General features: G+C 45.1%; 1 protein-coding gene across 1 annotated transcript in view; it reads left to right on the top strand.

The window, feature by feature from the left end:
* The window catches only part of EPC2 (enhancer of polycomb homolog 2), a gene marked incomplete at its 5' end in the record, with an annotated part of 48,318 nt that extends 36,527 nt beyond the window's left edge, over positions 1 to 11,791 (top strand). The window contains 4 exons of the mRNA XM_084265244.1: positions 4,418 to 4,554; positions 6,197 to 6,356; positions 8,419 to 8,752; positions 10,456 to 11,791. Of these exons, the coding sequence (XP_084121370.1) occupies positions 4,418 to 4,554; positions 6,197 to 6,356; positions 8,419 to 8,752; positions 10,456 to 10,528 (704 nt within the window). The 3' untranslated portion in view covers positions 10,529 to 11,791. The remainder of the gene's footprint in view (positions 1 to 4,417; positions 4,555 to 6,196; positions 6,357 to 8,418; positions 8,753 to 10,455) is intronic.
* Positions 11,792 to 14,544: the final 2,753 nt, after the last annotated feature.

The raw sequence follows: 14,544 nt of genomic DNA, 5'->3' as shown, positions 1-14,544 counted from the left end.
TTAAAAAGTTATAGGTTAAGTTGATTATATATTTTTGTCTGTAGAATCTTTCATGATGATAAATATCCATGGATTAAGGATTAGCTAGATGTAAGACTGGGAGGCTTTGAATTATGCTCTAGGGAGGTTCCCCCCCCACACAGAGAGACGAGTCTTCCTAAAAGAACTAGGAGAATATTTTGGGATGAAAGCTGATATATGTGATTTTAATAGTGTATGAAGAAATGTGATTTGTGAAGTCTCCATACCTGGCTTTAGTATAAATGAAAAATGCAGCAGTAGAAGAGAATTACAGTAGCTGGAGGGAGGATAGCACATAATAAGGTGACAGAACTGGGAACAGTGTTTAGGCAGTGTATTTTGGGAAAGGATGACCTTTCTTTTGGTAGGGAACTGTAGATACACGAGGAAGTTAGCCCTTCCTGATTCAGGTGATAACCCTTAGCCACCATAAAACCCCAAACTGGTGGTGCTACATGGCAAATTAATGACACCTACACGGGTGGACTGACACTCATGTGCTTGGGGATTTGCACTCTTAGAGAAAGTAAGTGAAAGGATAGAGAAATACCTGTTTTTATGGCAGGAGAGACTATAGAGAAGTATTTTTAATTTCAGAAAAGGTATAAACCCACATCTGATAGATTTAAGTCACTTTGTAGAGGAATAGTAATTCTGTTAGAAAACTCTGGAAATCATCTGAAGAATACATTTAGATAGAGATCTCGGTAGTAGCTGAAGTACATCGTGCAGGGAGATGTGTGGTTATGGAAGCCCTTTTTCTTTCCAGCCTTAAATTACAGAACAGATCCTGTGGTTCTGGTGAAGGATCAGATGCAATAGAGAACAGAAACCTTTACCAAATAACTGAGCCAGCTAGTGAATAGTGAGTAAATTTTAAACAGGCTGGTCAGAGTGTGGTTGTGCATTGAATGAGCACAGGAACTGTCACCACGTTAATTGAAGTCATCCTGTTTGGGAGATGATTGTTGAAACTGGCTGACTTCGTGGCACACCGACCTGCAAGCATAAAGCTGCTGCTAGAGGAAGCACAGACAGTTGTTAAACTCATTGCTTTTGGTTTTCTTTTAGGGAAAACTTGGAGTTGCTTGTTTTTGGTGCACAAGAATATTTCAAGTTCCCTCTGGATTCTATTTTTATTTGTATTAATAAAGCAATTCTAACTCTGGTGTTCCCTCAAACACTGGGCGTTGTGCAAACACAAAGACTTGCTTTACACTCTGTGACAGGGCTTTCCTTGAAAGTGCCCTGTGAGTGCACAAATAAAGAACCACTCTTTCAAGGTAAACTGCTCTCCTGCTCATCTTGTAAGAACTGCACATTTGAGGAACTTTGGCTCATGGCCTCAGTCCCTAATCTGATCCCTTTGATCGCTTGTGTAAACTTTTTGTAGTCTTACAATAGCCAGAGACGTGAGTTGGTCTCTTTGCCAGACAGGCCTCCAGAATTCTGCTTGATCTAAGAAAGAGATAAACTAATGAGCTGGGGATGATCCAGCTGATTGTCAGGGGAAGTGATGGAGGAAGGAAGTGACTGGGACTGTAGCTGTTACGGCTTCTGACAGCGAAGTCATGCTCAACCTGCTTGCTGAATTCCTGGAGTGCTACTGGGCTCAGTTCTGGGCCTGAAGAGGAAAGCAGGCTGCAGGCCAGAACTCCAGCAGTTGCCAGTACAGTCAGTATGTAGCTTCCAGTCTGCTTCAGCTGCCAGTTCAGTGACCCCTTGGGGCAGCTACCTGTTTAGTTACCCTGTCCCTAGGTAGAAGAGCCCACCACAGATGGTGGTGTTCTCAGTTTAAGAGTTTTGCATGTGGATCAAGCTTTTACCTTTTACAGGTTTGTGGGGTTTTCCCCAGAATTAAATACCACATGGAAGTAATTAGATTAATGAAATGCCATTTTGGGGCAGCCCGAAAGATGATCTTTGATTTAAAATCTTCAGATCCTAAGAGAAGTGACATAATAATCCAAACCAAAGCTGTTGAGGAAGAGAGGAGCCTGGAAGACTTCCTACCCTTTCTGTTGAAGCATTTCAATACAGTCAGGCTGTGGTAAAAAAAAATCCTGATACTCCTGATCCTTACAAGGGGGAGTGAAGGGGCAGGTGTCAGTCTGCTCTTGGGTGACCAGGGATAGAAGCTGAGGGAACAGTATGAAGCTGTGCCAGGGGAGGTTGGATGTTAAGAAGAGGTTCTGTACTGAGAGGGGGGTCTGGCACTGGCACAGGCTCCCCAGGGAAGGGTCACAGCCCCGAGCTGGGCTGAGGGCAAGAAGCATCTGGACAATGCCCTCAGTGCCATCTCTGACGTGGCTGGGCCTGTGTGGAGCCAGGAGTTGGACTCAGTGGTCCTTATGGATCCCTTCCAGCTCCGGAGGTTCTGTGGTTCAGTGGTGGAAGTTAGAAGTCTGGTAACCAGAACCTTCTACAAGACTTCTAGAACACTTGCACACTCACTATGACCTTAAAGGCTTCCTTGGGCCATCACAGAGACTTGATTTTTAGTTCCTCTAGGCCCCTTCAGTTGGTTGCCTTGGAAGATGCAAATGATATTAACTGTGCTAACGACCATCTGCTGTTCTATAACAAGGCTACCAGCCACTGAGTAAATACCTGGTGATTGATAGTGAACTGAGCAGAATTCAATGTGTAAAGGCAGAGTAAGCGGTTCTCACAGTGCTGGGCCAATCCCCTGTGCCTGGCAGGGGGGTTTCAGGCTGGGAAGGAAGGGGATTGAAAACACAGAGCTGGGATGTGGGCTGGATGAGATGGTCTGTGATGCAGAGACAGCTCTGCATGCTCTGGTCTCACAGCCCAGAGAAGAACGCCGGGGTGACCCTAGCTGAATGCCCCTGTTCTGCAGGCAGATAGCAGCTAAATGGGATTTGGGGGGAGTTGTGCTGTACAAGCTTCCTCTAAAACGGGTTTTTTAAAACAAAAGGCGTGTTCTGGAACTTGTTACCTCAGAATTTAAAAATAGGAACACGTGTGTATGTAATGTTCCATAATGCTGGTCTTGGCTCAGTGGCCTTCTGTAACACAGCGGGGTTGGGAGACTCTTGTGAGGGAGCATGAGATGTTCAGCTGACAGAACTTTGAGTTGGTGCTTGTAGGAATAGGTAAGAATCTAAAAGGGAATGTAGTGCAGCTAAATATGAAATAAATGTGATTTTGTATGTTGGAAATTATAATAAAATCCCTAGAATTGGAATAGCTGATTAAGTCATTGGTTTAAGTGCCTCCCCATGGTTGAAGCCCATTTTAAGACTATAGCAGGAGAGAAGATGTTTCAGTACAACTTCTACACAATCACAGTCTTAACTTTGGTATTTATTCAGAACAGAATTTCAGGGCAGCTACAAGTATTATGAGTAAATAAGAATCAGACCCTGGTAGATCACTTCATAATTTAGTGTCCATGTCTCATGATAAGATTCTGCTGCAGAATCCAGGTGTTGGATGTGGCAGCTTCAGTCTTTGAAAAACACAGTTCAGGATGAAGTGTTGAGATGGAGTTAATGGGAATCTTCCAATGAATTCTCTTTTTACTCTGCCCTGGAGAACTTTAGTTCTCAGTTAACATCAGCTGCACAAAATTCAGGTTTTAATGTGGAACACTTGGCAGTAGTTTCAGTTCATCAAGTGTGTAATTGTTCAGGGGACAATACTGAGACCAGGGTTCCTGGCTTCACCCTTCCCCTCACGTGCTGAGAGTGTGGTACTACTGGGGTTGCATTAACCTGGTTCTCATCAATAAATAAATATGTCACTTTTAAACTCATGTTCAGTTTAAAAAAAAAATTGGCTGGGTAAACCCTGTTCAGGTAAAACTTCAGCATTTCCTTCAGGGGAAAAAGTGTCAAACCAGAGGGTCAAAGTGGATTTGCCAAACAAATGGTGCTTTGTGGTATTTGCAAACATCTGCTCAGTGTTAGAGCTGGAGATTAGCTCTATCATTGTGTGTTAGCTGGTAGTCCTTTCGAGCCAGGGTTGGTATGGAGCTGCCTACAGACTGTTTGGCTACACACAACTTCTGGTGAAGCTGGTGTTTCTGTGTGCCAGGTGTACGCTTCCTCTGCAGAGTCTGTTCTGGTGTCAGAGGAAAGGCCAGTAACAGGGGAATAAGGAGGAAAAGCTGTTCAGGATTAAACTGACAGTGCTCACTGCACTGAGCTGTATGAATCCTCTTGTTACAAACTGATTCAGTGCTAAAAGAATGCAACAAACAACTTATAGCATGATCTTTATATAAGAATATCTGAAGGTCTCTGTGAGCTCTGACACAATGTATCTTGTCCTCAACTGCTCCTTATCCAAGAAGGATGCACTCTTGTGTTTCAGCTAGATTTGTTTTTCTGTGGAGGCCTGTTTAACTCTAGCTTCACTTTCTTTTCTGTAGTAACAGGGGGTATCACAGAAGAACAGTTTCAGACACATCAACAGCAGTTAGTTCAAATGCAGAGGCAACAACTGGCTCAGCTTCAGCAGAAGCAGCAATCTCAGCATTCCTCACAACAGACGCACCCGAAAGCACAGGTAACCCACCTTACCCACCACACACTGGTGTCTTCCTTTTGGCTTACTGGGGTTTCTCATCTCTCTCAAGCTGAATAGAACACCTCAGTAACTAAGGTCTGAATGAATGTGGGATGGCTTCTGGTCAGGGTGTGTTTCCAGCACGTTGTGTAGCCCCTGTGTGCTGCAGCTAGTGCAGGTTCCTGGCTTTCCTTTTCCTGTTTGGAATGTGGCTGGTTTTATTCTCCTTTGTGTAAGTGCTCTAAAGAGACATCTTTATTGAACCTACTTTATGAGGGGATGTATCCTGTTATAACAGGGGCTTACTAAGTACTAAAAACTGGTAGCTTCTGAGAGGGAGAGGGTGGGCATGCCTGTTCAATTCGATCCCTTCCCTGTCCCCAGTGCTGCTATTTCTGCCTTCTGAAAGAAACATGTTTTTCCTCTGTAAGATACAATTTCCTCTTGAGCTCAGCTTTCCACTGGCTTCTTACTAAGAAAATATACAAGCTGTTGTGTGTTACTCAGAAAACCTCTTGTACTTTGAGCATGTAATACCTAATTGCCAGTGCTGTCTGTCCCTTCCCCTCGGTGTTTTGTGTCTCGATTAACCAGGGACAGTGTGTAGACAGTTACTGATTGCTCTTTTATTTTGGTAAGTAGAAAGACAATATTTACAATATTTAAACAAAAAAACCCCCATATCTTTGATTTTTTTTTTTAAGACACTCTGAGTGTGTGATGAAAGTAGCTTCCCTAGTTATATAAATTGGAATGACAGAATGATGCAGTCAGCTGTTTCAGGGTGTCTTGCCAGTTCTTACCATTCTTTCAGAGAAACTGGACTCAGAAGGTGTGTCATTCCAGAATGTGGTGGGCACTTCTGCTGTGGTACAACTCACTCCATGAGAATCAGTGTGCCATAAATGCTGAAGATCCTCTAGCCTTGCAGCTGTAATGTATTTTCTACCAGGAGACAGAAGAGGGAAAGAAACCTAAGGCATAGGAATTTTCTGGGAAGCAGCTTCTCAAACACATAGAACCCCAGCCTGGTTTGGGTGGGAAGGACCCTCAGAGTCCCCCACAATGGTCCCCTGCCACAAGCACGGACAACCTCCCAACAGCCTTGAGCCCTGCCAGGGATCCAGGGGCAGCCCCAGCTTCTCTGGGCACCCTGTGCCAGGGCCTCCCCCCTCCCCAGGAAGGATTTCTGCCTCCCAGCCCCTCTCCATCCCCCTCCTGCAGCTGAAGGCCGTTCCCCTGGGCCTGGCCCTCCCTGCCCTTGGCACCAGTCCCTCTCCAGCTCTCCTGGAGCCCCTCGAGGGACAGGAAGGGGCTCAGAGCTCTCCCCAGAAGCAGCCTTCTCTTCTCCAATCTGAAGAAGTAGTGAAAGAGATCTGTCATGCTAAGAATTGTGTTTACCATTGACTGGCTGAATTGGGCAGGACTTACTCAGCACTCATTTGGACACTAATTTCCAACTGTTCATCAGACTCGTGATCTGGAAATCCTTAATTTTATGGTGCATTAAATTGCAGCGAGAAGATTTATTGATTGATTTGCCTGCAGTTGTGCATTACAGCAATTCTAATGTGGTGTTTCATTTTGTACTTGGGTAATTATTTTTAAAATATATATTTATGCTTTTTTTTTAAATCCCCAGGGCTCCAGCACCTCTGACTGTATGTCAAAAACACTCGATTCAGCCAGCGCCCACTTTGCTGCATCCGCAGTGGTCAGTGCACCTGCCCCTGGTCGCAGTGAGGTAACGAAGGAACAAAACACCAGCCACAACAGTATCAATGGTGTTGTCCAGCCTTCAGGTGATGATTTCTTAAAACTCATGGTCTAGTGTGAGCTGAGAATGTGTCAGATGATTTTTGTTTCTGATTTCTAAAATACTGTTTAATAAACAAAAATAGTCAAATACATAGAATCCCAGACTGATCTGGGTTGGAAGGGACCCCAAGGATCACAGAGCTCCAACCCCCTGCCACAGGCAGGGACACCAACTTCCAGGCCTGGAGCTACACAAGGTTGCCCAGGGCCCCAGCCAACCTGGCCTTGAACACCCCCAGGGATGGGGCATCCACCCCCTCTCTGGGCAGCCTGTTCCAGCCCCTCACCACTCTCTCTGCAAAGAACTTCCCCCCAATCTCTCCTCTCCCCCTTCCCTCCTCCAGCTTCACTCCATCCCCCTTGTCCTGCCAGTCTCTGCCCTTTAACAAGCTGATTCCCCTCCTGTTCCTCTGCTCCCTTCAGGGACTGGAAGGCTGCAATGAGGTCCCCCCACAGCCTTCTCTTCTCCAGGCTGACCCAGCCCAGCTCCCTCAGCCTCTCTCTGTAGGGGAGCTGCTCCAGGCCTCTGAGCATCTTGATGCCCCTGAATATCACATGAATTGTGATATTTTAAAGAACAAAATTTAAAACTCCTTACATGCAATGACACACTGTTAGTGTGGCAGTCGAAGCACCAAATTCTCTCTTACATTGGTGAAGTATTGTTTCTGTTCTCTTTCGTAGACTTCTATGTTTTAATAATCCCTTCTGAACAAAAACCATCAGTGGCAACTTTTTTAAAAAATTAATTACTTAAAGTATCAAGTACTTTGAACAAGGAATAGAGGAGTTTGGTCACTGTCTCACCTAGGTGCTCAGACAGCCTATCAGTCAATTGCTTTGGCAATTCTTTTGACATTCTTGTAAGTTTTGGGTTTCATTGTGTTTAGGATTCTTCCCAAATTCAGGCAGAGGACAGGTGTTGGCATTCACTGCCTCCCTTCCCAGGAGCCTCTGTTACAGAAGGGGGTAATGCCAGTCATGCTGGTGCAGGAGCCACGTTGCTGAGAGATGAACATTATTTGACATTTGATTTCCACAACAAATAAAAGGCTTTTAGAGTAATTTGTTGTTTTAACAGCTAATGATGTGATTAGTTTTATAGACCTTCTGCCAGGCTGGGTTAATGATAATATGAAATGAATAGAGGGGAGGAAAAAACCCCACAACTGAATAAAATCAATATCCTGGAACAGTTCCAGGAAAGAAGGTGTCATCTATGTATGATTCTCTGATACCTTATCTGAGTGGGTGATGTTTTGAGGGGTGTGACATCAGGCACACACGGTGGTGTGCCACCTGTGCTGGTACGTGGTACCCAGCTTTGATTGATGAAACCACAATACACATACAAAGCTATTCCTGTTCAGGACAGCAAGGCTCATAAATTAAATGTTAGATGAAAGCAGATTTGTCTCAGGAACAAGAACCTAAAGGGAATTGTGTGCAGTTCCCCTGCAGTCAGGATCAGAGCAGTGAAGAGCCAGGATACCAAGATGAAATTTGATGTGTGTGGACACACCCTGAAACCTGAAGTTCCTCACACCTTGGGAGTGCAGGCAGAGCACCACACTGCAATCTGAAGGGAGTTTTCTGCTTGGCCTATACTCCTGGTTTTGTTGTCTTGAGGGTGACTGGTCCCCAGAACCTCTTTCTGCTGCCAGCAGAACAAGGTCAGAGCTGAGGAGAGGATTCAAAGCTTCAGCACGTGGCTTCACCATCAGCCTCTGAGGCTGCCTAGCTAAGGTGTCCCCTATTCAAATTATTTTGATGGGGAGTGTTGCCCCTGTCAGGCCCCTAAAACAAGATGTATGTTTGTGGCAGTACAGAAGTTTGTTGCCATACATCACTTTCTGATGGTCTTGCAAATGAAAAAGAATAAATATTTCTAATGTTAACTAGAAATAGTTTTGTGAATCTTTAAGAAACAAGTTCTCACTCAGTTTGAGTGACATAGATACTTAAAGCATTCCTTTTGAGGTTGATCTTTGCCTTCCAATCTAAACAGCAGCATGTCTTTAATTAACAACGTTTGTTTTATAACAGGAACCTCTAGAACTTTGTACTCCACCAACATGGCTTTATCATCCAGCCCAGGGATTTCAACTGTACAGCTCGTAAGGACAGTTGGCCACACCACCACAAACCACTTAATTCCTGCCTTGTGCACGAGCAGCCCTCAGACACTTCCCATGAACAATTCCTGCCTGACCAACGCAGTGCACCTCAACAATGTCAGTGTTGTTTCTCCAGTCAATGTGCATATCAATACAAGGACTTCAGCACCATCCCCAACAGCCTTAAAACTTGCCACAGTCGCTGCCAGTATGGACAGAGTGCCAAAGGTAACTCCTAGCAGTGCCATCAGCAGTATAGCAAGGTAAGTGCTCAGAGAGTTGGAGCCCTTCTGAGTTAGGCTGTGTGAGTGTCACCCTGTGTGTGTGCCCCGCTCTGCACTACAGCACTAAATAGAGTTGTCTCCATCTCCTTAAAAGCTTCTTGGTAGAGGTTCGATCTCATGAACACATCCAGCTGTTGGCATCTTCACCAGGGCTGTGACAGACACCAACAGCTGATTTTTACAGATTAACACCCAGATAATTTGCCATGATTATTCAGTACCAGTAGTTTTTGGTAAACTTCCATTGTGCTTGAAACAGCTTCATTTTAACCCTTTTTGCTTCATGCAGCACTTCCAGGTAGATTTTGTCAAACTCTCCACGTGTTCCCTCCATAACTTTGTGTTCTCATATTGTCAGATGCAGGCCAGCACACAGCTATTGTATATATACATACAGGTGTATGCCATAGATGTAAAACATAAACCAGACGCGTGTCGACCTGCACCTTGCAAATACAGATAGGTGTTTATTCCCACTGAACAGCAGTGCTGTTATTCCAGGATACTTGGAAGGTGTTTCACAGAGCAGTGGGGTCTTGGCTGTGGCACCGAGTCTCTGCTGGATTCTGTGATGGTTAAAGGAAAAAAAGCCCAAACTCTGTTTATGAATTAGAAAAGTAACAAATGGGTGTCAGCAAATGTGACTTTCTGGTTGTTTTCCTAACACTTCTGGAGAGGTTAAAAAGAGCTCTCTGAGATGGGAAATAGTATGGGGAGTTTACTCACTGAAAAATACTTTTTTTGAGGGGAAAAAAGTATTTTAACATTAGCAATCATGCCCTAAAGCATGCTTCTCTGTCACTAATGCAGTTTGTTCTTACTTCCCTCAAGTCAGAGGGATAGCTGAAGTCATGTCAGCAAATGCCTTAAGATGAACCTCCTTAGCCAAATAGGTCTGGGGCTTCTCAACAGAGATAGATAATCCCAGACTGGTCTGGTTGGAAGGGACCCCAGGGATCACAGAGCTCCAACCCCCTGCCACAGGCAGGGACACCAACCTCCAGGCCTGGAGCTACACGAGGTTGCCCAGGGCCCCAGCCAACCTGGCCTTGAACACCCCAGGGATGGGGCACCCACCCCCTCTCTGGGCAGCCTGTTCCAGCCCCTCACCACTCTCTCTGCAAAGAACTTCCCCCCAATCTCTCCTCTCCCCCTTCCCTCCTCCAGCTTCACTCCATCCCCCTTGTCCTGCCAGTCTCTGCCCTTTAACATTCCCCTCCTGTTCCTCTGCTCCCTTCAGGGACTGGCAGGCTGCAATGAGGTCCCCCCACAGCCTTCTCTTCTCCAGGCTGACCCAGCCCAGCTCCCTCAGCCTCAAATAAATTAGAATAACGCAAGAAACCTTATGTGTTTGTGCTCAAGTGGAATTGGGGGAAGGGAAACTGCTAGAGCATTGCTTGGCTCACTAACAGAATGATGCTGAGTGATACTGAGTCATCACGGAGCATCTTGACTGGAGGCTTTAGTACTCTTATCTGTAACTTAGGCTGGTAATCTACAATCAAATGCAGTGATCTTGTGGTGTCAGGGCAGTAATGCCAGCACCTAGTTTTAAATAACCTGTTTGTGGTGGTGAGGGTTGTGCTGTGTCAAACCCCAGAGCACACGTAAGACCCCGCGCCGCCTGCGAAAGGCGCCGCTCGTGTTCCGCCTGGAACTCATCAGCGTTTCTTCTCTTGCAGAGAGAACCATGAACCGGAGCGACTGGGTTTAAACGGCATTGCAGAGACCACAGTAGCAATGGAAGTGACATAACCTCACACCAGTGTCTCAGCCTGTGCTCATGGTGTAGTCACTTCTATTCCAGCTGAATGCAAAACACAGCGCTCTGTGGATCACAGAGAACTAACATGGACCTAAATGGACTATCCTTATATCGTGTATTAAGTCGATATATAATGTAAATTTTGTAAAATTGGGAAAATCACTACCTTGTAAAATAGTTTATTTGTATCATCAATATTATTTCTGTTACTTGAATAGTAGATATTCATCATCATGCTTTTGCACTTGAATTTGCAACTGAATGGATTAAAAAAAAAAATAATTCTTTAAATGGGATCATGAGCATGAAATGGGATCCTGCATCACTTGTTTTAACTATTTATTTTGCCATGTTTACATTTTGTATCTTGTACAAATAAATCCGACTTTGTGTCTAAAAAAAAAAAGAAAAAAGTTAAAGATTCATAGCTAGGAAACAAAATTCTTGTAATTTTTTTCTAAAGGAAATGTAAAGTTTTCACTTGGTTCATTTTGTTTCACAATTTGACTAGATGGACTTTTTGGTAAATACTTTAGTGGCATTTCACTGTCAAAATATGAAGTTCAAGGCAAAATAGTATTTTCTATTACTGTGCAGGGGAAAAGGGATGGATCGATACATGCAAATTTAATGTAGTAACTCACTTTTTCCATATATTTTGAATGTATATTTCTATTTATAATACCAGTTTATAAAAAATAATTACATGGGAGGAGAAAAAAAAAAACCACACCTGAGAAAATTATGCATCTGGCACATGTAACTTGTGCAGATCTGAGAGAAATTTTCAACTGATGCCATTTTATCTGAAGTTCTGCGTATTTTAACCGGCTTTAAAACTGTAACACACCACGTAAAGGATATTTTACCAGGTATGTATTGCATTATATATCATTGCAATAATTAATTATTGGATGTCTAGCTATCGAGCCATCCCAGGTGGTGGGGGAAGGTGGGGGGGGGGGGGGGCAGAGGGGGGGTGGGGAGTTGGGGAGGGAGGGTTGTGGCAAGATTGTCTTTTCAATTTTTGGAGAGTTTTCCTGTGGCTACAAGGCAAGTAACGGGTTGGAAAAAGTCTGACTGTACGCGTTGGACACCTTGGTAGTGTAGTGTTTTAGTGACTTTTTTTATACGGTTCTTGTAAATTAGATATGTGTAGTGGTGTTTCAGAATGTTTGTTTATGCACTAGTTCAGACAACTTTCCCTGTTACTTGTTCTTGATAAGTGAAAACTGCAGGGAAATAAAAATACATATCAAAAGATGGGCATGTGCATATGTGTTTATTTCACAGGGTTAATGGTCTGTTGGTGATTTTTGAGCTTTTCCCAAGAGGTTTCAGTTTATGAGACCATTTCTTATGCTTACAGTTCACAGCAGGGAAGGGACAGGATAGTCTCTGGGACCTGAGACCAGGGAAGAGTCAGGTCAAGAGAGTTCTTCTTCTGCCAAAGAAACTTCAGGTATTACTTTGGGTGAATCATGAGTTTTCTGTTTGGTTCTCCAGCTGTAATTCAGACACTGTTTCTTTATCTCTTAGAAGTAATGGGAGCGTTGAGGTTGGAAGGAACCTTGGGATGTTGTCTAGTCCAGCCTGCCCCCAAAGTCAAGATGTGATTTGCCTGTATGTCCTGCAGTCTTTCTGCTCTTAGCTTCTTATAGAGAGCTATGTTTAATCTGAAGTTGTGTTTAAACATGCTTTGCTTTACCACCTGTAAATTAAAAGTTCAGACAGTTAGAAGGACTTCCAGGGTGTGTAGTACCAGGAGCTTGTCAGAAACTTGGGACAGATAGGTGATTGTGCCCCTAGACTAGGCACTGGTGAGGCTGCACCTGGAGTGCTGGATCCAGTTCTGGGCTCCTCAGCATCAGAAGGACAGGGAGGTCCTGGAGCGAGTGCAGAGAAGGGCAACCAGGCTGGGGAAGGGGCTGGAGGGCAAATCCTGTGAGGAGCAGCTGAGGGAGCTGGGGGTGTTGAGCCTGGAGAAGAGGAGGCTGAGGGGAGACCTTCTCCCCACCTCCCCTGCCCTGCCAGGAGGGTGCAGAGGTGGGCGATGGTCTCTGCAGCCAGGGGACAGGAGATGGGACAAGGGGCAATGGGCTCAAGCTGCCCCAGGGCAGGGTCAGCTCAGCTGGGAGGGCAAAGTTCTTCCCTGGCAGAGTTGTGGGGCTGTGGCACAGGCTGCCCAGGGAGGGGCTGAGTCCCCAGCCCTGGGGGTGTTTAACAGAGGGGAGATGAGGTGCTCAGGGATCTGGGTCAGCACAGGACAGGGAGGATGGCTCTCTGCAGTGTGCCTTCACTGGAACTGCTGCTCCCTGGCAGTTCTTTGCAGGATCTTTTCACGTATGTTGGAGGCTCTGGAGAACCAGGTTCAGTTCTGACTCTGACTGGTGTAGTCTGAAGTATGACTGGATTTTTTTTTTTTGGAGACCAGAATTATTGCAAAACTTTTTCTGAAAAAGAAAAAAGTTCTTCTCCCTGATACATAAAAGTAAAGTTGGTTCTTTAACACACCCCCAACACCTTTCTGAGGTTTAATGAACTTTGTGAAGTTGTATCTTCTGCGGGTTGGAAGTTGCACTGTTGGCAGGTGGCAGCTACGAGCTCTGCAGTATAGACTCTTCTCACTGCAAATGCAGCTCACTTTGGACTGAAAGCATCCTGAGATAGCTGTGTATCTGTCACTTGGTGTAGGGTAACCCTCACTGAGTTACCTAAACCTTTTGCTGGAGCTTCTAACTAACAGGCTGGAAACATGTGAGGTGGGGAATGAGGCTTTCACCAGCTCCAAAGGCTGTAAAGGTAAGTGTGCCTGAGACTGAATGAGCTTTGTTTAAAGGATTAGTAGCTTTATTGCCAAGTAGAGTGATGAGAACTGCTAGAAACTCTTAACATGACTCTCTGCCTTCAGCACAAGAAAAAGAGAGCACTGAGTAGTACCATAGTAGTATCTTCAATGCAAAGATCCTAGCAGCTGTCAGAAAGCCGCCTGCTGTCTCCTGGCACTGGGCTACAGGAGGGAGTAGCAACAAGCAAGTTACTTCTGTGTGGTTTCATAGCTGTGGTGATGTGAATGTGATTCCTGATTCATCATGTATCCAGGGAGTGTTGGTCAGGCAAGATCTGTGTGGTTTATCAACAGCAATTCACATTGAGCTTTGAGAGTAATGGGGAGTTTCCCCTAAATGTCAGACACCAGAGAAGGATTCCTTTTCTAATAAGCTTTATCTAACCCTAGGTCTGTCTTTAACTGTAGGCACCTTGTTGTTTCTAATCCTGAGAAGGGATTTTCCTCCCCTCTCCAAACAGTACTCCATTTACAGAGCCACCCTTCAGTGCTCTACAACAGGTTTTCCGTGCAGGGTTACTCACTGCAGCCCTTTGCTGTTCCCTGAGGCTCTGTCTTGGAGACCCTTCCCCTCCCCAGCCCGTTTCCCTCTGCTGTTTCCAGCACCTTTGCAGAGAGTAACAGGAATGTTTCCTTATTGCAGGAACCGTGGGGTTTTTGAAGCAGAATCCTCAGATGTTTCAGCCTTCCAGGAGGTGACTGGTTCATCCTGAAGTGGATTTGGCATCACACTCACAGCTAGCCAGCCTTCCTCCCTTTCCACATGGGAACAGCTGCTCAGGCCATGAGAGTGCTGGTGGAAATTCACACCTTGACACAGGAAAGCTCCGAAGGCCACACACAGCAAGCTAAACGCTCCTCATGCAGGATTGTCATCTCAGCAGGCTTCCTGGATCTGGCTTCAGAGAAACAGCCTCAAACCTCACTGTGCTATTGTTCTGCTTTCAGGTTTTGCAGTATTCAGGCTTAGAAGGGTGGAGAAAAACCTTCATAAGTTAAACCCCATCTTCACAGCTTGGGAAAGAAGACAACAGACATCTCCAAGAGGGAGAGGAAACCCTTCCGTGTGGCACAGACCCCAGCAGTGCAAGTTGGGTTAGCTGTTAAGATCCCAGTGTTTACCTTTGAACAAAGGCACGTGGGGGATAATTGTTTTTC

Source organism: Gallinula chloropus, assembly GCF_964237585.1.
Source record: "Gallinula chloropus genome assembly, chromosome: 5".
Taxonomy (NCBI): Eukaryota; Metazoa; Chordata; class Aves; order Gruiformes; family Rallidae; genus Gallinula; species Gallinula chloropus.
Note: the sequence above shows the minus strand (reverse complement) of the source record. Positions and strands in the feature narration are given on the sequence as shown.